This window comes from Jaculus jaculus, chromosome 10 (assembly GCF_020740685.1).
Source record: "Jaculus jaculus isolate mJacJac1 chromosome 10, mJacJac1.mat.Y.cur, whole genome shotgun sequence".
NCBI lineage: Eukaryota > Metazoa > Chordata > Mammalia > Rodentia > Dipodidae > Jaculus > Jaculus jaculus.
Genome location: NC_059111.1, coordinates 26,158,466 through 26,181,748, shown reverse-complemented (window position 1 = coordinate 26,181,748; position 23,283 = coordinate 26,158,466). Strand labels below are relative to the sequence as shown.

Here is a 23,283-nt window from a genome sequence, read left to right as displayed (position 1 = left end):
GGAGGATTACCATGAGTTCAAGACCACCCTGAGATTACATAGTAAATCCCAGGTCAGCCTGAGCTACAGAAAGACCCTACCTCAAACCCCCCCCCCAAAAAAAAAGTTAACACACAAGAACCGTGCAAGCCAGGCTTAGTGACACACGCCTTTAATCCCAGCACTTGGGAAGCAGAGGTAAGGAGGATCGCTGTGAGTTTGAGGCCACCCAGAGAGTCTTATGTAAGTTTATGATTTTGTGTTCATTGCATTCGTCGAGGCTTCATTCAGCTGACAGGCGATAGGGTTGGACACACCTGGAACTCTGAGCAGTCCCTGAGGAGAGAGGCTGGTATCCTGTAGAACAGAGCTCCCCAAGTCAGTCCTCTGTAATGCCTTTCTCCTCTAGTGACTGTCTGCCTAGCCCCGTCCCCTCCTTTCTAACCCCATCCTGCAGCCCCCTGGCTCTCTGGCCTCCCCCCCACCTCTGAACCCCAAGCCAGATGCTATCACCAAGTACCCTTTGGGATCTAGCTTGCCCCTGGCCCACGTCTGGGGACTGCGGTCTCTCTACTACTTCATGTGTCCACTCTGAGAGACCGTGTCCAGCAGGGCTTAATGTCTGAACCACCTAAGACCCCTTTTGTTCACACTGGCCACCAAGAGAGGGCCTGTCTGATGGACGGAGCAAGTGATGGACCTACTATGTGCCCGTGGCCAGATTAGGCAGCTTCGTGTCCAGCAGGTTATTTGCATCTCTGCCTGACTGGCAAGGCATCGTTTCCCCTCAGGACTGCACTGCTGCACACTCAAAGGTGTGGGCCAGCACCCTAGCCTGGTTCTGTGTGAGCATGACAGGGGACAAGTCACTGGGCCTCTCCCTGTTGCACCTCTCACTTTGCAAGTGATCACATACCTGCCCTCCTCCCTCCTGCATTTGTTTCTGTGGTCAAATAAAAAAATCACACATGGGGGCTGGAGAGATGGCTTGGCAGTTAAGGTGATTGCCTGAGAAGCCTAAGAATGGTTGTTTAAATCTCCTGTGTAGACAGACACAAAACAAGTGTGCAATGCTGCACATGCACACAAGGGGGCGCGCACATCTGGAGACCTTTCACAGCCGCTAAAAGGCCCTGGTGCACCCATTTTCTTCCTCTCTCTCTCTCTTTCTGTTTCTCAAAAATAAAATAGCCAAGCATGGTGGTGCACACCTTTAATCCCAGCACTCAGGAGGCAAAGGTAGGAGGATCTTCATGAGTTCAAGGCCACCCGGAGACTACGTACTGAATTCCAGGTCAGCCTGGACTACAGTGAAACCCTACCTCGAAAAAATAAATTTAAAAATAATAATAATATTTTTAAAAATCACACAGTGAATTGCCATCAAGTGTATAGTGAGCACCTCTGGTGAGGAGCTATTCACTGTAAGTTGCTGCTACACAGCAAACCTGAAGTCATGTGTGAAAGAGAAAATAAAGTTTTAAACTATAATGGTGATAAAGTAAATGAAACATGTCTAGAGAAAAAAAAAATGGCAGCTCCAAGGAGCCCTTCCCCACTCCAGGTGAGCCTGGTCGGCCTGGGCGCGTGGGCGTGGTCCTTGAGTCCACTGCTCAGTAAGCCAAAAAGACATATGGGAAGGCCATTGTGAAGCAGTGGGGTGAATGTTGTAAGACAGTCTGTGTGGTGCAAGAGGCTGCAGCCAGAGGGGCCTGGCATAGAGCGCCCACCACGCTTCCCGAGCCCCAGTCACGCAGTACCTCTGCCCTCCTCCCTGCTGCGTCACCCTTCCCTACTGCAAGGACCAGAACAGAAGTTGTATCAAGCGGGCCCAAGCGATGGAAGGAGCTTGGATGGCTGGCACACACTGGCCCACTTCTGTGTAGGGGCACGCGTGCCTGGGCCCAGCTGCATGCAGTACACCTGTTAGCCTGACCAAAAAGCTCTGGCTTTATCTGCATGTAGTGTCCACATGTGGTGGGCGGGGCTGGCTTAAGACCTCATGAATATTCAACGTTCTGTACACTTTGTAAATATTGGTCTCACTGTGGTCCAGGCTGACCTGGAATTCACTGTGTAGTCTCACTCAGGCTGGCCTCGAACTCTCAGCAGTCCTCCTACCTCTGCCTCCAGAGAGCTGGTATTGAAGGCGTGCACCACCACACCCAGCTTCTTCCCTCCTTTTCTATGTGCAGCATGCAGGTGCTCTAGTTTTCATGTCTATCTCCTATGTTCACAAACTTTGTTCCTATATTTAATTTCACTTCTCCTTGTTTCTCTTTTGTTTTTCTAGCACTGCTGGTCTTAAGTAACACAGCAATCCATACAATGCAGTAAAAAACTGGGCTGGTGAGGTGGGCTGGAATCAGATAATAGTGTTGTGTCTGGCAAGGTATTGGGCTTTTTTTTTTTTTTTTTAAGCAGAGAGATAGAGGGAGAAGAGAGACAGAGAGAGAATGAGCACACCAGGGCCTGTAGCCACTGCAAATGAATTCCAGACGCATGTGCCCCTTGTTCATCTGGCTTACGTGGATCCTGGGGAACCGAACCTGAGTCCTTTGGCTTCTCAGGCAAATGCCTTAACCACTAAGCCATCTCTCCAGCCCAGGCATTGAGTTTTACCCCTGTTGTGGGTGGCAATATCATCCCGTGATGGAGTATGTGAGATCAAAGGTGTCCACCGGAGAAAGGCATTGGGGCTGAGTTGGGGCGCTGCTATCCTGAGAGCATCCCTAGATGTATATTCCCCCATATTCCTCAGACTTTCTGACTGGGTCCCCGTTTGGGGTAGCCTGCCCGATGCTCAGAATGTGAGGCAAAACCATCTTGATTTGTGGCTGGCACCACAAAGAGGCACCCACTGATCACTACCTGGACACCTGGCCTGGGCCGGACGCCAGGGCATCAGTGGCATGTGGGGAGCTGGACGCTCCCTCTAAACAGTGAAGCCTTGCAAGGGAGACCGAGCCGTGCATAAAGAACAGCCTTGACACCCCCCCCCCCCAGCGTGGACACCCATGTGCCATATGCTAAGCCCTTTCTTCGATTCGTCAGGTTGATTTTCCATAGCATTTCCCTCCCTTTGGAGGTTTGTAGTGCACCAGCCGGATCCCCTCTCTCCTCCTCTGTTTCCATCTTCTCTCGCCTGAGCCCTCCCTTCCTTCCTCTGAGCCCTAGGAGCCAGGGCGTGTGGCTGCCCATTTACTACATTCTGTGTTCCCGGCCCCCGGAAATCACTTCATTTATTCCACTCCTGAGAGCATTACAAAGCAGTCCTTACTGCTTCCATTTCACAGATGCGGACAATGAGGCCTGGAGAATGAGTACCTTTGTCTAAAGGACACACAGCAAACTAGGGTAGAGCTGTGTCTCCCCATTGCACCAGAGACTATCACAACTTGGGTGTGAGATATTCCCCGGCACTTGGTCCCCAGCTGGTGGCAGTATTTGGGGAGGTTTTGGAGCCTTTGGGAGGTGGAGCCTCGCTGAAGGAAGTGTGTTGGGTTGAAGGTTAGAGCCACGCCCTGCCTCCTGGTTGGACAAGTTGTAAGGGTAGCAGCCCCACAGGCCCCTCCCATCCCGGGCAGGAGGCAGTCCTGCCTCCGTGGCTTCTCTGGCAGGATGCCCCATGAGCCAGAACAAATCCTTCTCCCTGACGCTGCTCCCGGTAGATATTCTGTCCCAGTAATGTAAACCTCTTCTTGCTCAGGAATCTGTGCAGGCTGGGCTCATGTTTCTTTCTTTTTTTTTAAATATTTTATTTATTTATTTATTTATTTATTTATTTATTTATTTATTTATTTATTTGAGAGAGAGAGAGAATGGGCGTGCCAGGGCCTCCAGCCACTGCAAACAAACTCCAGATGCGTGCGCCCCCTTGTGCATCTAGCTTTCATGGGTCCTGGGGAATTGAACCAGGGTCCTTAGACTTTGCAGGCAAACGCCTTCACCGCTAAGCCACTTCCCCAGCCCTGGGCTCGTGTTTCTTTAGGTATTTTGTCCTTGTAAGATCACTACAATAAGATTTTTATTTATCTATTTATTTGAGAGAGTAAGAAGCTGAGAGAGAGAGGGGATGGGAATGGGCATGCCAGGGCCTCCAGCCACTGCAAATGAACTCCAGACATATGCACCACCTTGTTCATGTGGCTTACGTGGGTCCTGGAGAATTGAACCTTGGTCCTTTGGCTCTGCCAGCAAATGCCTTAACCACTAAGCCATCTGTCCAGCCCTGATAAGACTTTTTCTTTTATCAAGGTTATCCTTTCAGTATGAGCATACATGTATTTGTTTATTTATGTATACTTCTAATAGCATCCCATCAGAATACCAAAGATCTAAAACAACTATTAAATACAAATAAAAACAACTAGATAAACAAGGCTGGGGAGATGGCTCAGTGAATAAAGCACTTTTCACTCAAATGTGAGGTCCTGAGTTCTGATCCCCAACACCCAAATAAATGCATCCACCTGTGATGCCAGTACTTGTGAGCCCAAACCAGGGGGTTTAGTCAGACTCTCCCAGTCTGTGAGCTCTGTGCTCAAGCTAAAGGCCCTGTCTTCATAAATAATGCAGCGAGTAATCAAAGAAGACACCCAACATCTACCGCCGGCCTCCACCCACAAACGCACACCCACACTCATGCAAAGACGCATATATACGTTCACACACACCATGGCCCATTTCCTGCTCCTGTGAAAACCCCCTTCTAGCTTCTAAAAGCCAAAGTTGCCCCAAAGACAACAAAAATAGCAGCTTGTTTCCAAATGTCTCTTCATTTCTGGTCTCTGTGAATTTCCTCCATATCTTCTTTTTTTCACCCCTACCTGTTTTGTTGTTGTTATTGATGATAATGATGATTTTGGAGGTTTTTTTATTGAGCTATAAGATTCACTATTTTAACAAGTACAATTTAGTGCCAGGCATGGTGGCACATGCCTTTAATCCCAGCACTCTGTGAGTTCGAGGCCAGCCTGAGACTACATAGTGAATTCCAGGTCAGCCTGGGCTAGAGTTAGACCCTGCCTGGAAAAACTGAAAAGAAAAAGTGCAGCTTAGGGCTGGAGAGATGGCTCAGTGATCAAGGCTGTTGCTTGCAAAGTCTGACAACATGGGTTTGATTCTCCATTACCTACATAAAGCCAGACGCACAGTGACGCGTGAGTCTGGCGTTGTTCATCTGCAGCAGTTAGAGGCCCTGGCACACCCATTCCCTCTCTATCTATCTGTCGATCTGCTTGCAAAATAAGTGAATGAAACTATTTTAAGTGCATTTCAAAAAAAGCACATTTCAGTAGGTTTTAGTATGTTCATGTGGCGATTTGAGCGTGAAATGTCTGCCACAGCCTTACGTGCTTGTGACGAAGTGTTGTACTCAGTCGTCCGCTGAGCGACTGTCACTGGGAGTGAACCTTGTGGTTTATTCCCCCAGCCCAGTGGGTGTGCATAGCTCCCTTGTTCACGCCCCCTGCGACCTTCCAGCTGATGTGACAAGACGTCATGTCCAGCCTCCGCTGTGCCATGTGTCCTCTGCCATCATGAAGCTTCCCCTTGGGTCTGTAAGCCAAGAAAAACCCTTTCCTCCCGCCAGCTGCTTTAGGCTGGGTGCTTGGTCCCAGCAACAAGAAGGTAACTGCAGCAAGTCACTGTGTCATGCAACCAACACCATTATCTAATTCCAGAATATTCGCAACCCCCTAAAACAGAAATACCAGGCTGGAGGGATGGATGCCTTAGCGGTTAAGGTGTTTGCCTGCATAGCCAAAGGACCCTGGTTCAATTCCCCAGGACCCATGTAAGTCAGATGCACAAGGTGATGCATGCATCTGGAGTTTGTTTGCAGTGGCTAGAGGACCTGGCACACCCACTCTCTCTCACTTACATAAATAAATAAAACGAAAATACCATACTATGAGCAGTTGGTTGCAAGACACCTCACCCCTCATTCTCATCAACAAGGGGCTACTTTCTGTGATGACAAACTTGCTTATTCTAGCCATTTCCCACAAATGAAAATCATTAGCGTGTGTGGTCTTTCCTGTGTGCCTCTTTCATTTGGCAAAGTGTCTTCAGGGTTCATCCGCATTGTGACCTGTGTCAGTAGTCCATTCTTTTTATATTTTATTATTTACTTATTTGACTGAGAGAGGCAGATAGAGAATGGGTATTTCAGGGCTTCCGACCACTGCAAACAAACTCCAGACTCATGTGCCACCTTGTGCATCTGGCTTAAACAGGTCCTGGGGAGTCGAACCTGGGTCCTTTGGTTTTGCAGGCAAGCACCTTAACCACTAAGCTGTCTCTCCAACCCGGTTCATTCTTTGCCATGGCTAATAGTATCCCACTGTTTTTTACTTGTCCATTCATCTGCTGATAAATACTTCTGGTCTATTACAGATAATGCTGCTATAAACATTCATCTGCATATTTTTTAATTAATTAATTTATTTATTTTCAAGCAGAAAGAGGTGGAGAGAAGAGAGACAGACAGAGATAATGGGTGTGCAGGGTCTGCAGCCACTGCAGGTGAACACCAGATGCATGCACTACTTTGTGTATCTAGCTTTATGTGGGTATTGGGAAATTGAGCCCTGGTCATTAGGCTTTGCAGGCAAGTGCCTTATCCACTGAGCCATCTCTCCAGCCCTCATCTACATATATTTTTGTAATTTTCTTATGAAGAGAGCGAGAAAGAGAGAATTGGCATGCCAGGGCCTCCAGCCACTGCAATCGAACTCCAGACACGTGTGCCACCTTCTACACGTGTGTGACCTTATGCACTTGCATCACCTTGTGAGTCTGACTTACATGGGGCCTGCAGAGTCAAATATGGGTCCTTAGGCTTCGCAGGCAAGTGCCTTAATGGCTGAGCCATCTCTCTAACACTCATCTACATATTTTTAAAATATATTTTATTTATTTATTTGATACAGAGAAAGAGGTAGAGAAAGAGAGAAGGACAGAATGGGCGCACCAGGGCCTTCAGCCACTGCAAACGAACTCCAGATGCATGCGCCCCCTTGTGCATCTGGCTTATGTGGGTCCTGGAGAATTGAACTGGAATCCTTTGGCTTTGCAGGCAACTGCCTTAACCTCTAAGCCATTTTTCCAGCCCCTCATCTACATATTTTTATGTGAACAGAATTCCTGTATGTTTCAGGAATTTGGTGGCACATTTATTTTAATTTAATAGACTTTTCCAGTACTACTCAGGGTTTATACTGAAAGGTTTTGGGTTTTTTTTTTTTTTTTGTTATTGTTGTTGTTGTTGTTATTGTTGTGTTTGGTTGTTCCAGGCTGACCTGGAATTCACTATGCAGTCTCAGGGTGACCTTGAACTCGAGCTCACGGTGATCCTCTTACCTCTGCCTCCCGAGTGCTGGGATTACAGGCGTGCGCCACTACGCCCGGCTCTGAAAGTTTTTAAGGTCCTGGGAAACGGAGCTGCAGCCCTCTAGCTCAGTGCTGTCTGCTGTAGCTACCTCCTTGTTGCTTGGACAAAACGCCCAATGAGAGCAGCTTACAGAAGGAAAGAGTTTGCTTCTGGCTTAGTTTCAAGGGGAAGTGTCATCATGACAAGGAAAGCATGAAGAAGCAGACAGCTAGGTGTCACATCTTCATATCAGTGTGGAGGAAGAGAAAAGGGTGAGCTGAAATGTGGCAAGGCGGACTGGACGGTAAAACCCCAACGTCCACCCCCGGTGACAGGCTTCCTCTTTAAGGCTCCCACAACCTTCCACCCAAAGGCTCCACAACCTTCTAGCAGCTGAGGATTAAGCATTCAAACACATGACGTTATGGGGGATGATTTACATTCTAAAGCTTCCTATCCCCTCCTAGTAAGTCTGCTCTTACCTAGCAGATAGGTGGGTGACGGAGATGAGCTGTTGACAGGAGAGACGCCTGGGCTTAAACGACCTTAGACTTGTGCCACCTCTTCCTCCTCCCTCCTTGCTAAGGTCCGATGCCTCCTTGTATTGCGATGACGTTGACATTCGCTTCAGCAAGACCATGAACTCCTGCAAAGTGCTGCAGATCCGGTACGCCAGCGTGGAGCGGCTGCTGGAGCGGCTGACCGACCTGCGCTTCCTGAGCATCGACTTCCTCAACACCTTCCTGCACTCCTACCGCGTCTTCACCACCGCCGTGGTGGTCCTGGACAAACTCATCACCATCTACAAGAAGCCCATCAGTGCCATCCCGGCCAGGTACGTGAGCCCCCCGCCCTGCCCGAACCCGCACACCTTCCATGCCTGCCAGGTCCCCTGAGACAGGGGGTCCCACAAGGAGTGGTGCTGCGGCGCACGCTGCTCACAGACCACAAAGGGGGGTGACACATGACAATACCGTGTTTCGGAAGCACTGTGGGGAAACTGGGCGATCCCAAGCACTCAGAATGTGGAGGCAAGGAGGAGCAGAAGTTCAAAGTCATTCCTCAGCTATGTAGTGGGTTCGAGGACAGTATGAACTACGTGAACCCCTAGCTCAAAAACGGAACAAAAAAGGCTAGGCATGGTGGCGCACGCCTTTAATCCCAGCACTCGGGAGGCAGAGGTAGGAGGATTGCCAGGAGTTCGAGGCCACCTTGAGAATACATAGTGAATTGCAGGTCAGCCTGGGCTAGAGTGAGACCCTACCTCAAAACAACAACAACAAAAAGCCAGGCATGGTGGTGCATGCCTTTAATCCCAGCTCTCGGGAGGCAGAGGTAAGGAGAATTGCTGTGAGTTCGAGGCCACCCTGAGACTCCATAGTGAATTCCAGGTCAGCCTGGGCTAGAGTGAGACCCTACCTCAAAAAAAAAAAAAAAAAAAGCGGGGCTGGAGAGATGGCTTAGTGGTTAAGCGCTTGCCTGTGAAGCCTAAGGACCCCGGTTCGAGGCTCAGTTCCCCAGGTCCCACGTTAGCCAGATGCACAAGGGGGCGCATGCGTCTGGAGTTTGTTTGCAGAGGCTGGAAGCCCTGGCGCGCCCATTCTCTCTCTCTCCCTCTATCTGCCTTTCTCTGTGTCTGTCGCTCTCAAATAAATTAAAAAAAAAAAATAAGCGAACAGAAAAAGGCACTACGGGAGCAAAGAATAAACAATACCTTCTCAAGGGAGCACTGTGCTCTCTACTCCCTTCCCCAGAGCCCGGGCTGGCCTTCCACATTACTGCTCACTCAGCATCCTCCACCTCCCCGTCCTGGGGACTCGTATTGTCCCATCCTTCTAAAGAAGGAAGAAGGCCCAGGCAGAGTGTGGTGCACGCCTTTAATCCCAGCTCTTGGAAGGCAGAGGTAGGAAGATCACCACAGTGAATTTGCAGGTTAGCCTGGACTACAGTGAAACCCTACCTCAAAGAGAAAGAAGGTTACCCCTGCTCTGTCTAGACCCACTCTGCTTAGAGAAGACAGCAAGCCCTTTATGGTGTGCTTAAGGACACAACACACACAGGGAAAGCCCGCTGAGCCGCTGAGGCTTCAGGCTTTCTTCTCTTCCTACATCGCTGCAGCTCAGCTCTGCCGTCAGGGGACCAGGGGACCAGAAAGGCCAAGAGACTTTTCACAGGAACCTTAGAACCCAAGCTTAGCCTCGGGATTGCTACGGGACCCCACTGTCAGCTTCCTGCTCCTCTGACCCAGGTCTAGGCATAAGACCCCCTGAGTGCGATGGTGGGGGTGCTGGGTTTAGAGTCAGAGGCATCATTTGAGTCACTTCCTGTCCCTGAGCCTGTGCTTTCTCACCACAAAGCATCCCTCGGGACCACTGTAAGGACGGGGGCAGAGCGCGCAGGTGAGAGCAGCCTCATGTGGATGGAGGGAGTTCCTTGCAGAGGCCTGCAGGTCAGGGGTCTCAGCACCTAAAGGTGGGAGGCTGCACCTGACCAGAGGGCCTCAGCTCACCCACCCCACCCGCCCCTCCGCCAAACTCACGTCCCCGCTCTAACCATTCAGAGCAGGACATTTGCGGGTCTGGACGCTTTGGCCCCGAGCCCTTTGATCACAGCCCTGCTCAGGGGACCCACCCAGGGTTTGGGGAATCATGAGAATGAGGAAGCCATTGTGGTCAGCCACCCTGAACCCCATGAGAAGGAGAGGCAGGCCAGGGTGGGCAGGTCTGTGTCAACCACTGTGGCTTCCCCTGTCCTCCCCTCCCGACAGGTCCCTGGAGCTCCTGTTCGCCAGTGGCCAGAACAACAAGCTGCTGTATGGCGAGCCACCCAAGTCCCCACGTGCCACCCGCAAGTTCTCCTCGCCACCGCCCCTGTCCATCAGCACATCCTCCCCGAGCCGCCGACGGAAGCTGTCCCTAAACATTCCCATCATCACGGGCGGGAAGGCCCTGGACCTGGCCGCCCTCAGCTGCAACTCCAACGGCTACACCAGCATGTACTCGGCCATGTCGCCCTTCGGCAAGGCCACCCTGGACACCAGCAAGCTCTACGTGACCAGCAGCTTCGCCAACAAGATTCCCGATGAAGCGGACACGACCCCGGAGAAGCCTGAGGAGCCCTCGGCCCTCAGCAAACAGAGTACGTGGATGTGGGCACAGCCACCCAGCTAGCGCCTGCCACACTGAGACCTGGCTAGGCTGGCCCACAAGGCCCCCGCTGCTCCCAAGTGCCAGGTGTGGGCATTGCAGAGATCCAGCTCTATGGGTGGACCTGGCTGTGAAGGGGGGACCAGGCAGAAGTTCTCAGGGCATTAACACACTTCAGTTGCTCAGCTTCTGTCCTCAGTTTAGCCGAACCTGTCCCTGACAACAGCGTAATACTGCATCCCTGGGTCCCACCTCGGTGCACTCAGCTCCTGCCCTTGAGATGAATCCTGGCCGGAGGACCAGCCTAGACACTGAACCCGGGCACCTGATCTATGTTAAGTTCGGGAGATACTCCAGGAGCACTGAGAATGGGCCAGGGACACCATCAGGGGAGTTGGAGAAAGCTTTCCGAGGGACCCATTAGGTCTAGATCTTTGCCTAGAGGAAAGGAGACCATTCTAAACAAAAAGAATGGAATGTGAGGGCTGGAGAGATGGCTTAGCAGTTCAGGTGTTTGCCTGCAAAGCCTAAGGACCCAGGTTTGATTCCCCAGGACCCACATAAGCCAGATGCACAAGGCGGTGCATGTGTCTGGAGTTTGCAGCAGCTAGAAGCCCTGGCACCCATTCTCTCTCTCTCTCTCTCTCCCTCTCTCTCTCTCAATTCCTCTCTCTCCCTACCTCCCTCCCTCCCTCTTTCTCTCTCTCCCAAGTAAATAAAATGTTCTTTAGAGCCGGGCATGGTGGCACACGCCTTTAATCCAGGCACTCGAGAGGCAGAGGTAGGAGGATTGCCATGAGTTTGAGGCCACCCTGAGACTACATAGAGAATTCCAGGTCAGCCTGGGCTAGAGTGTTTTCAAAAAAAACAACAACAACAAAAATTTTTTAAAGAATGGAATGTGAAAGGCTGAGGAATGAGGAAGGCATCATGTGCTCTAGGAACTTCTTGAAGCTCAGCACATTCCCCAGCACTAAACATCGCAACAGAGGCCAGAGATGTTGCTGGGCTAGATCATGCCTCTCTGTAACAGTTTCTCCTGACCATTCTCTGATTTCGTTAAATCAGCTCAGTTTCTATCCTGAGAATCACCAGCACAGTCTTGGTTAGAATGTGGACATGCATATATGCACAGTCTTGGTTAGTGCGTGGAAATGCGTATACGCTCTGTCTTGGTCAGTGCATGGACATGCGCATATGCACAGTCTTGGTCAGGGCATGAATCTTGGTCAGTGTGTGGACATGCGTATATGCAGTCCTGGGTAGGGTGTGGACATACGTATATGCACAGTCTTGGTCTGTGTATATGCACAGAGGTACAGCTGGAGAGAAGAGACATTCCCTATGGCACATGTGACATATGGATAGTGTGTGTGACAATGACACTGAAAAGACGATAATTAAAGAAACAGCACACCAGAGAACAGCAAAAGCCTCCTTGCAGCGGCGACAGTCCAGGCGGGGAAGAGGCACACAGCATCCCATCCAGTGTCACATGGTGAAATGATGCCCAAAACAGTCCTTCACAGTCGTCAAGTACCAGGCTTCTTGACTAGTGATCCAGGACCCTGAGCCCGTTTATGCAGTTCTGTGTGCTGGGTGGGTGTGCTTTTCTAAAGAGAAGACCCATGGCTTCCATTGGTTTTCAAAGAGTGCAGGTGCTTGTTCTGGGGAAATGAGGCTCAGTGTGATTAAAAACTTTTAGCAAAGGGGGCTGGAGAGATGCCTTAGAGGTTAAGGTATTTGTCTGCAAAGCCAAAGACCTCTTTTTGATTTTGGGGGACCCATGTAAGCCAGATGTACAAGGTGGTGCATGTGTCTGGAATTCATTTGCAATGTCTGGAGGCCCTGGAGCACCCATTCCATCTCCCTCTTTCCCTCTCTCGCTCTCTCAAATAAATAAATAGATTTCAAAAAAAAAAACTTTTAACCAAGAACTCACTGCACTAAAGGTGCTTTTGCATGGGTCAGTGGATATAAAGCAGGACTTCCCTGGGCAAACTGGGACAAATTGTCACGCAAGGTATTAAATAAAAGAGATAGAGAGATACAGTGAGCATAAGAAAGGCTTCATTAGCAGGGTGTGGTGGTGCCCGCCTGTAATCCCAGCACTTGAAGAGTTGGAGGCCACCCTGAGACTACATAGTGAATTCCAGGTCAGTCTGAGCTGCACTGAAACCCTACCTCCAAAAACCAAAAAGAAAGAAAGAAGGATGGAAGGAAGGAAGGAGAGAAAGGAAAGAAGGAAGGAAGGAAGGAAGGAAGGAAGGAAGGAAGGAAGGAAGGAAGGAAGGAAGGAAGGAAGAAGGGAAGGAAGGGAGGAAAAAAGAAAGGCTTCATTACTCAAAGTGTGGTCCATCAACAGGGGCACATGAACATCACCAGAAACTTTTTAGAAATGCAGAATTTCAGGCAGGGTATATGGTCCAACCCACAGCACCTGCAATCCTAGCACTTGAGAGGTAGAGGCACAAGGATCAATAATTCAAGGCTGTTCTTAACTACATATCAAGCTTGAGTCCAGCATGAGCGACGTAAGACCCTGTCCAAAAAAAAATGAAAAAGAAAAATAGGAAAAGAAAGAAGAGACAAAGAGAGAAGAAGAAAGGAGAGGAAAGAAGAGAGATATACTTTCCTAGTCTATAGTAGATAGGGGTTGATTCAAGTCTATGTCGTTCTGATTTATTTTTCTTGTCCCTTAATGGGGATTGAACCTAGGGCTCTGAACATGCTAGAGAAGTGCTCTTCCACTGGTCTACATCCTCAGACCTCATCTGCATTCCAGCAAGATCCGAGTATGTCCCCTAAGGATTAAAAACTCCTAGAAAAGCAAAAGCCATCTCAGAGAGTCAAGATGCATTAGCATGTGAAAAGTTCTGCTGTAGCCTGAGGCAAGTTCAGTTGTTTCTTCACCCAGGAATCAAGATATCATAACTTACTCAGTTTTGCTTTGGTAAATTATAGATGTGGACTTTGCAGTCAACGATTAATGGAGAAAAGGTACAAGTGTTGCTTTCTTTTCTCCAGGCTCTGAAGTTTCTGTGAGAGAAGAGTCAGATGGTGATCAAAACCAGAGTGACGACGGCGATGCTGAAACGTCACCAACCAAGTCTCCAACAACGCCAAAGTCAGTCAAAAGCAAAAACTCTTCAGGTACAATTCACCTGTGTGAGACAACAGGCGGAGAGGGGTCAGGTGCAGTTCACCTGTGTGAAGCTAGAGGAGAATGAGGGCATCAGGTACAGTACACCTGTGTGAAGTCAGAGGATAATGAGGGTGTCAGGTACAGTTCATCTGTGTGAGATAACAGGAGAAGGCATCAGGTACAGTTTCACCTGTATGAGACTACAGGAGGAGAGGGGTCAGGTACAGTTTCACCTGTGTGAGACTACAGGAGGAGAGGGGTCAGGTACAGTTTCACCTGTGTGAGACTACAGGAGAGGGGTCAGGTACAGTGCACCTGTGTGAGACTACAGGAGAGGGTCAGGTACAGTTCACCTGTGGGCGATACAGGAGAGGGTCAGGTACAGTGCACCTGTGTGAGACTACAGGAGAGGGTCAGGTACAGTGCACCTGTGTGAGACTACAGGAGAGGGTCAGGTACAGTGCACCTGTGTGAGACTACAGGAGAGGGTCAGGTACAGTTCACCTGTGTGCGATACAGGAGAGGGTCAGGTACAGTGCACCTGTGTGAGACTACAGGAGAGGGTCAGGTACAGTGCACCTGTGTGAGACTACAGGAGAGGGTCAGGTACAGTTCACCTGTGTGAGACTACAGGAGAGGGTCAGGTACAGTTCACCTGTGTGCGATACAGGAGAGGGTCAGGTACAGTGCACCTGTGTGAGACTACAGGAGAGGGTCAGGTACAGTGCACCTGTGTGAGACTACAGGAGAGAGTCAGGTACAGTGCACCTGTGTGAGACTACAGGAGAGGGTCAGGTACAGTGCACCTGTGTGAGACTACAGGAGAGGGTCAGGTACAGTTCACCTATGTGAGATTACAGGAGAGGGTCACGTACAGTTCACCTGTGTGAGACTACAGGAGAGGGTCAGGTACAGTGCACCTGTGTGAGACTACAGAAGAGGGTCAGGTACAGTTCACCTGTGTGAGACTACAGGAGAGGGTCAGGTACAGTGCACCTGTGTGAGACTACAGGAGAGAGTCAGGTACAGTTCACCTGTGTGAGACTACAGGAGAGGGTCAGGTACAGTGCACCTGTGTGAGACTACAGGAGAGAGTCAGGTACAGTGCACCTGTGTGAGACTACAGAAGAGGGTCAGGTACAGTGCACCTGTGTGAGACTACAGGAGAGGGTCAGGTACTGTGCATCTGTGTGAGACTACAGGAGAGGGTCAGGTACAGTGCACCTGTGTGAGACTACAGGAGAGGGTCAGGTACAGTGCACCTGTGTGAGACTACAGAGGAGGGTCAGGTACAGTTCAACTGTGTGAGACTACAGGAGAGGGTCAGGTACAGTGCAACTGTGTGAGACTACAGGAGAGGGTCAGGTACAGTTCACCTGTGTGAGACTACAAGAGAGGGTCAGGTACAGTGCCCCAGTGTGAGACTACAGGAGAGGGTCAGGTACAGTGCACCTGTGTGAGACTACAGGAGAGGGGTCAGGAACAGTTCACCTGTGTGAGACTACAGGAGAGGGTCAGGTACAGTGCACCTGTGTGAGACTACAGGAGAGGGTCAGGTACAGTTCACTTCTGTGCGATACAGGAGAGGGTCAGGTACAGTGCACCTGTGTGAGACTACAGGAGAGGGTCAGGTACAGTGCACCTGTGTGAGACTACAGGAGAGGGTCAGGTACAGTTCACTTCTGTGCGATACAGGAGAGGGTCAGGTACAGTGCACCTGTGTGAGACTACAGGAGAGGGTCAGGTACAGTGCACCTGTGTGAGACTACAGGAGAGGGTCAGGTACAGTTCACCTATGTGAGATTACAGGAGAGGGTCAGGTACAGTGCACCTGTGTGAGACTACAGGAGAGGGTCAGGTACAGTGCACCTGTGTGAGACTACAGGAGAGGGTCAGGTACAGTGCACCTGTGTGAGACTACAGGAGAGGGTCAGGTACAGTGCACCTGTGTGAGACTACAGGAGAGGGTCAGGTACATTGCACCTGTGTGAGACTACAGGAGAGGGTCAGGTACAGTGCACCTGTGTGAGACTACAGGAGAGGGTCAGGTACAGTTCACCTTTGTGAGTCTACAGGAGAGGGTCAGGTACAGTGCACCTGTGTGAGACTACAGGAGAGGGTCAGGTACAGTGCATCTGTGTGAGACTACAGGAGAGGGGTCAGGTACTGTGCACCTGTGTGAGACTACAGGAGAGGGTCAGGTACAGTGCACCTGTGTGAGACTACAGGAGAGGGTCAGGTACATTGCACCTGTGTGAGACTACAGGAGAGGGTCAGGTACAGTGCACCTGTGTGAGACTACAGGAGAGGGTCAGGTACAGTTCACCTTTGTGAGTCTACAGGAGAGGGTCAGGTACAGTGCACCTGTGTGAGACTACAGGAGAGGGTCAGGTACAGTGCATCTGTGTGAGACTACAGGAGAGGGGTCAGGTACTGTGCACCTGTGTGAGACTACAGGAGAGGGTCAGGTACAGTGCACCTGTGTGAGACTACAGGAGAGGGTCAGGTACAGTGCACCTGTGTGAGACTACAGGAGAGGGTCAGGTACATTGCACCTGTGTGAGACTACAGGAGAGGGTCAGGTACAGTGCACCTGTGTGAGACTACAGGAGAGGGTCAGGTACAGTTCACCTGTGTGAGTCTACAGGAGAGGGTCAGGTACAGTGCACCTGTGTGAGACTACAGGAGAGGGTCAGGTAGAGTGCACCTGTGTGAGACTACAGGAGAGGGTCCGGTACAGTGCACCTGTGTGAGACTACAGGAGAGGGGTCAGGTACAGTGCACCTGTGTGAGACTACAGGAGAGGGTCAGGTACAGTTCACCTGTGTGAGACTACAGGAGAGGGTCAGGTACAGTTCATCTGTGTGAGACTACAGGAGAGGGGTCAGGTACAGTTCACCTGTGTGAGACTACAGGAGAGGGTCAGGTACAGTGCACCTGTGTGAGACTACAGGAGAGGGTCAGGTACGGTTCACCTGTGTGAGACTACAGGAGAGGGTCAGGTACAGTGCACCTGTGTGAGACTACAGGAGAGGGTCAGGTACAGTTCACCTGTGTGAGACTACAGGAGAGGGTCAGGTACAGTTCACCTGTGTGAGACTACAGGAGAGGGTCAGGTACAGTGCACCTGTGTGAGACTACAGGAGAGGGTCAGGTACAGTGCACCTGTGTGAGACTACAGGAGAGGGTCAGGTACAGTTCACCTGTGTGAGACTACAGGAGAGGGTCAGGTACAGTGCACCTGTGTGAGACTACAGGAGAGGGTCAGGTACAGTTCACCTGTGTGAGACTACAGGAGAGGGTCAGGTACAGTTCACCTGTGTGAGACTACAGGAGAGGGTCAGGTACAGTGCACCTGTGTGAGACTACAGGAGAGGGTCAGGTACAGTTCACCTGTGTGAGTCTACAGGAGAGGGTCAGGTACAGTGCACCTGTGTGAGACTACAGGAGAGGGTCAGGTACAGTGCACCTGTGTGAGACTACAGGAGAGGGTCAGGTACAGTTCACCTGTGTGAGACTACAGGAGAGGGTCAGGTACAGTTCACCTGTGTGAGTCTACAGGAGAGGGTCAGGTACAGTTCACCTATGTGAGATTACAGGAGAGGGTCAGGTACAGTTCACCTGTGTGAGACTACAGGAGAGGGTCAGGTACAGTGCACCTGTGTGAGACTACAGGAGAGGGTCAGGTACAGTGCACCTGTGTGAGACTACAGGAGAGGGTCAGGTACAGTTCACCTGTGTGAGACTACAGGAGAGGGTCAGGTACTGTGCACCTGTGTGAGACTACAGGAGAGGGGTCAGGTACAGTGCACCTGTGTGAGACTACAGGAGAGGGTCAGGTACAGTGCACCTGTGTGAGACTACAGGAGAGGGTCAGGTACAGTGCACCTGTGTGAGACTACAGGAGAGGGTCAGGTACAGTGCACCTGTGTGAGACTACAGGAGAGGGTCAGGTACAGTGCACCTGTGTGAGACTACAGGAGAGGGTCAGGTACAGTTCACCTGTGTGAGACTACAGGAGAGGGTCAGGTACAGTTCACCTGTGTGAGACTACTGGAGAGGGTCAGGTACAGTTCACCTGTGTGAGACTACAGGAGAGGGTCAGGTACAGTTCACCTGTGTGAGACTACAGGAGAGGGTCAGGTACAGTTCATCTGTGTGAGACTACAGAGAGGGTTAGGTACAGTGCACCTGTGTGAGACTACAGGAGAGGGTCAGGTACAGTTCACCTGTGTGCGATACAGGAGAGGGTCAGGTACAGTGCACGTGTTGAGACTACAGGAGAGGGTCAGGTACAGTGCACCTGTGTGAGACTACAGGAGAGAGTCAGGTACAGTGCACCTGTGTGAGACTACAGGAGAGGGTCAGGTACAGTGCACCTGTGTGAGACTACAGGAGAGGGTCAGGTACAGTTCACCTGTGTGAGACTACAGGAGAGGGTCAGGTACAGTGCACCTGTGTGAGACTACAGGAGAGGGTCAGGTACGGTTCACCTGTGTGAGACTACAGGAGAGGGTCAGGTACAGTGCACCTGTGTGAGACTACAGGAGAGGGTCAGGTACAGTGCACCTGTGTGAGACTACAGGAGAGGGTCAGGTACAGTTCACCTGTGTGAGTCTACAGGAGAGGGTCAGGTACAGTGCACCTGTGTGAGACTACAGGAGAGGGTCAGGTACAGTGCACCTGTGTGAGACTACAGGAGAGGGTCAGGTACAGTTCACCTGTGTGAGACTACAGGAGAGGGTCAGGTACAGTTCACCTGTGTGAGTCTACAGGAGAGGGTCAGGTACAGTTCACCTATGTGAGATTACAGGAGAGGGTCAGGTACAGTTCACCTGTGTGAGACTACAGGAGAGGGTCAGGTACAGTGCACCTGTGTGAGACTACAGGAGAGGGTCAGGTACAGTGCACCTGTGTGAGACTACAGGAGAGGGTCAGGTACAGTTCACCTGTGTGAGACTACAGGAGAGGGTCAGGTACAGTGCACCTGTGTGAGACTACAGGAGAGGGGTCAGGTACAGTGCACCTGTGTGAGACTACAGGAGAGGGTCAGGTACAGTGCACCTGTGTGAGACTACAGGAGAGGGTCAGGTACAGTGCACCTGTGTGAGACTACAGGAGAGGGTCAGGTACTGTGCACCTGTGTGAGACTACAGGAGAGGGTCAGGTACAGTGCACCTGTGTGAGACTACAGGAGAGGGTCAGGTACAGTGCACCTGTGTGAGACTACAGGAGAGGGTCAGGTACAGTGCACCTGTGTGAGACTACAGGAGAGGGTCAGGTACTGTGCACCTGTGTGAGACTACAGGAGAGGGTCAGGTACAGTTCACCTGTGTGAGACTACAGGAGAGGGTCAGGTACAGTTCACCTGTGTGAGACTACTGGAGAGGGTCAGGTACAGTTCACCTGTGTGAGACTACAGGAGAGGGTCAGGTACAGTGCACCTGTGTGAGACTACAGGAGAGGGTCAGGTACAGTTCATCTGTGTGAGACTACAGAGAGGGTTAGGTACAGTGCACCTGTGTGAGACTACAGGAGAGGGTCAGGTACAGTTCACCTGTGTGCGATACAGGAGAGGGTCAGGTACAGTGCACGTGTTGAGACTACAGGAGAGGGTCAGGTACAGTGCACCTGTGTGAGACTACAGGAGAGAGTCAGGTACAGTGCACCTGTGTGAGACTACAGGAGAGGGTCAGGTACAGTGCACCTGTGTGAGACTACAGGAGAGGGTCAGGTACAGTTCACCTGTGTGAGACTACAGGAGAGGGTCAGGTACAGTGCACCTGTGTGAGACTACAGGAGAGGGTCAGGTACGGTTCACCTGTGTGAGACTACAGGAGAGGGTCAGGTACAGTGCACCTGTGTGAGACTACAGGAGAGGGTCAGGTACAGTGCACCTGTGTGAGACTACAGGAGAGGGTCAGGTACAGTTCACCTGTGTGAGTCTACAGGAGAGGGTCAGGTACAGTGCACCTGTGTGAGACTACAGGAGAGGGTCAGGTACAGTGCACCTGTGTGAGACTACAGGAGAGGGTCAGGTACAGTTCACCTGTGTGAGACTACAGGAGAGGGTCAGGTACAGTTCACCTGTGTGAGTCTACAGGAGAGGGTCAGGTACAGTTCACCTATGTGAGATTACAGGAGAGGGTCAGGTACAGTTCACCTGTGTGAGACTACAGGAGAGGGTCAGGTACAGTGCACCTGTGTGAGACTACAGGAGAGGGTCAGGTACAGTGCACCTGTGTGAGACTACAGGAGAGGGTCAGGTACAGTTCACCTGTGTGAGACTACAGGAGAGGGTCAGGTACTGTGCACCTGTGTGAGACTACAGGAGAGGGGTCAGGTACAGTGCACCTGTGTGAGACTACAGGAGAGGGTCAGGTACAGTGCACCTGTGTGAGACTACAGGAGAGGGTCAGGTACAGTGCACCTGTGTGAGACTACAGGAGAGGGTCAGGTACTGTGCACCTGTGTGAGACTACAGGAGAGGGTCAGGTACAGTGCACCTGTGTGAGACTACAGGAGAGGGTCAGGTACAGTGCACCTGTGTGAGACTACAGGAGAGGGTCAGGTACAGTGCACCTGTGTGAGACTACAGGAGAGGGTCAGGTACTGTGCACCTGTGTGAGACTACAGGAGAGGGTCAGGTACAGTTCACCTGTGTGAGACTACAGGAGAGGGTCAGGTACAGTTCACCTGTGTGAGACTACTGGAGAGGGTCAGGTACAGTTCACCTGTGTGAGACTACAGGAGAGGGTCAGGTACAGTGCACCTGTGTGAGACTACAGGAGAGGGTCAGGTACAGTTCATCTGTGTGAGACTACAGAGAGGGTTAGGTACAGTGCACCTGTGTGAGACTACAGGAGAGGGTCAGGTACAGTTCACCTGTGTGCGATACAGGAGAGGGTCAGGTACAGTGCACGTGTTGAGACTACAGGAGAGGGTCAGGTACAGTGCACCTGTGTGAGACTACAGGAGAGAGTCAGGTACAGTGCACCTGTGTGAGACTACAGGAGAGGGTCAGGTACAGTGCACCTGTGTGAGACTACAGGAGAGGGTCAGGTACAGTGCACCTGTGTGAGACTACAGGAGAGGGTCAGGTACAGTTCACCTGTGTGAGACTACAGGAGAGGGTCAGGTACAGTGCACCTGTGTGAGACTACAGGAGAGGGTCAGGTACAGTGCACCTGTGTGAGACTACAGGAGAGGGTCCGGTACAGTGCACCTGTGTGAGACTACAGGAGAGGGGTCAGGTACAGTGCACCTGTGTGAGACTACAGGAGAGGGTCAGGTACAGTTCACCTGTGTGAGACTACAGGAGAGGGTCAGGTACAGTTCATCTGTGTGAGACTACAGGAGAGGGGTCAGGTACAGTTCACCTGTGTGAGACTACAGGAGAGGGTCAGGTACAGTGCACCTGTGTGAGACTACAGGAGAGGGTCAGGTACGGTTCACCTGTGTGAGACTACAGGAGAGGGTCAGGTACAGTGCACCTGTGTGAGACTACAGGAGAGGGTCAGGTACAGTTCACCTGTGTGAGACTACAGGAGAGGGTCAGGTACAGTTCACCTGTGTGAGACTACAGGAGAGGGTCAGGTACAGTGCACCTGTGTGAGACTACAGGAGAGGGTCAGGTACAGTGCACCTGTGTGAGACTACAGGAGAGGGTCAGGTACAGTTCACCTGTGTGAGACTACAGGAGAGGGTCAGGTACAGTGCACCTGTGTGAGACTACAGGAGAGGGTCAGGTACAGTTCACCTATGTGAGACTACAGGAGAGGGTCAGGTACAGTTCACCTGTGTGAGACTACAGGAGAGGGTCAGGTACAGTGCACCTGTGTGAGACTACAGGAGAGGGTCAGGTACAGTTCACCTGTGTGAGTCTACAGGAGAGGGTCAGGTACAGTGCACCTGTGTGAGACTACAGGAGAGGGTCAGGTACAGTGCACCTGTGTGAGACTACAGGAGAGGGTCAGGTACAGTTCACCTGTGTGAGACTACAGGAGAGGGTCAGGTACAGTTCACCTGTGTGAGTCTACAGGAGAGGGTCAGGTACAGTTCACCTATGTGAGATTACAGGAGAGGGTCAGGTACAGTTCACCTGTGTGAGACTACAGGAGAGGGTCATGTACAGTGCACCTGTGTGAGACTACAGGAGAGGGTCAGGTACAGTGCACCTGTGTGAGACTACAGGAGAGGGTCAGGTACAGTTCACCTGTGTGAGACTACAGGAGAGGGTCAGGTACTGTGCACCTGTGTGAGACTACAGGAGAGGGGTCAGGTACAGTGCACCTGTGTGAGACTACAGGAGAGGGTCAGGTACAGTGCACCTGTGTGAGACTACAGGAGAGGGTCAGGTACAGTGCACCTGTGTGAGACTACAGGAGAGGGTCAGGTACAGTGCACCTGTGTGAGACTACAGGAGAGGGTCAGGTACTGTGCACCTGTGTGAGACTACAGGAGAGGGTCAGGTACAGTTCACCTGTGTGAGACTACAGGAGAGGGTCAGGTACAGTTCACCTGTGTGAGACTACTGGAGAGGGTCAGGTACAGTTCACCTGTGTGAGACTACAGGAGAGGGTCAGGTACAGTTCCCCTGTGTGAGACTACAGGAGAGGGTCAGGTACAGTTCATCTGTGTGAGACTACAGAGAGGGTTAGGTACAGTGCACCTGTGTGAGACTACAGGAGAGGGTCAGGTACAGTTCACCTGTGTGCGATACAGGAGAGGGTCAGGTACAGTGCACGTGTTGAGACTACAGGAGAGGGTCAGGTACAGTGCACCTGTGTGAGACTACAGGAGAGAGTCAGGTACAGTGCACCTGTGTGAGACTACAGGAGAGGGTCAGGTACAGTGCACCTGTGTGAGACTACAGGAGAGGGTCAGGTACAGTGCACCTGTGTGAGACTACAGGAGAGGGTCAGGTACAGTTCACCTGTGTGAGACTACAGTAAAGGGTCAGGTACAGTGCACCTGTGTGAGACTACAGGAGAGGGTCAGGTACAGTGCACCTGTGTGAGACTACAGGAGAGGGTCAGGTACAGTTCACCTGTGTGAGACTACAGGAGAGGGTCAGGTACAGTTCACCTGTGTGAGACTACAGGAGAGGGTCAGGTACAGTTCACCTGTGTGAGACTACAGGAGAGGGTCAGGTACAGTGCACCTGTGTGAGACTACAGGAGAGGGTCAGGTACAGTGCACCTGTGTGAGACTACAGGAGAGGGTCAGGTACAGTTCACCTGTGTGAGACTACAGGAGAGGGTCAGGTACAATTCACCTGTGTGAGACTACAGGAGAGGGTCAGGTACAGTGCACCTGTGTGAGACTACAGGAGAGGGTCAGGTACAGTTCACCTTTGTGAGACTACAGGAGAGTGTCAGGTACAATTCACCTGTGTGAGACTACAGGAGAGGGTCAAGTACAGTGCACCTGTGTGAGACTACAGGAGAGGGTCAGGTACAGTTCACCTGTGTGAGACTACAGGAGAGGGTCAGGTACAGTGCACCTGTGTGAGACTACAGGAGAGGGTCAGGTACAATTCACCTGTGTGAGACTACAGGAGAGGGTCTGGTACAGTTCACCTGTGTGAGACTACAGGAGAGGGTCAGGTACAGTGCACCTGTGTGCGATACAGGAGA

At 51.4% G+C, this 23,283-nt stretch overlaps 1 protein-coding gene across 1 annotated transcript in view; it reads left to right on the top strand.

Moving 5' to 3' along the window:
• The window catches only part of Rasgrf1 (Ras protein specific guanine nucleotide releasing factor 1), a 143,468-nt gene that overhangs the window by 79,667 nt on the left and 40,518 nt on the right, over positions 1-23,283 (top strand). Inside the window, exons 14-16 of the mRNA XM_004660441.3 lie at positions 7,941-8,189; positions 10,122-10,492; positions 13,528-13,653. Of these exons, the coding sequence (XP_004660498.1) occupies positions 7,941-8,189; positions 10,122-10,492; positions 13,528-13,653 (746 nt within the window). The remainder of the gene's footprint in view (positions 1-7,940; positions 8,190-10,121; positions 10,493-13,527; positions 13,654-23,283) is intronic.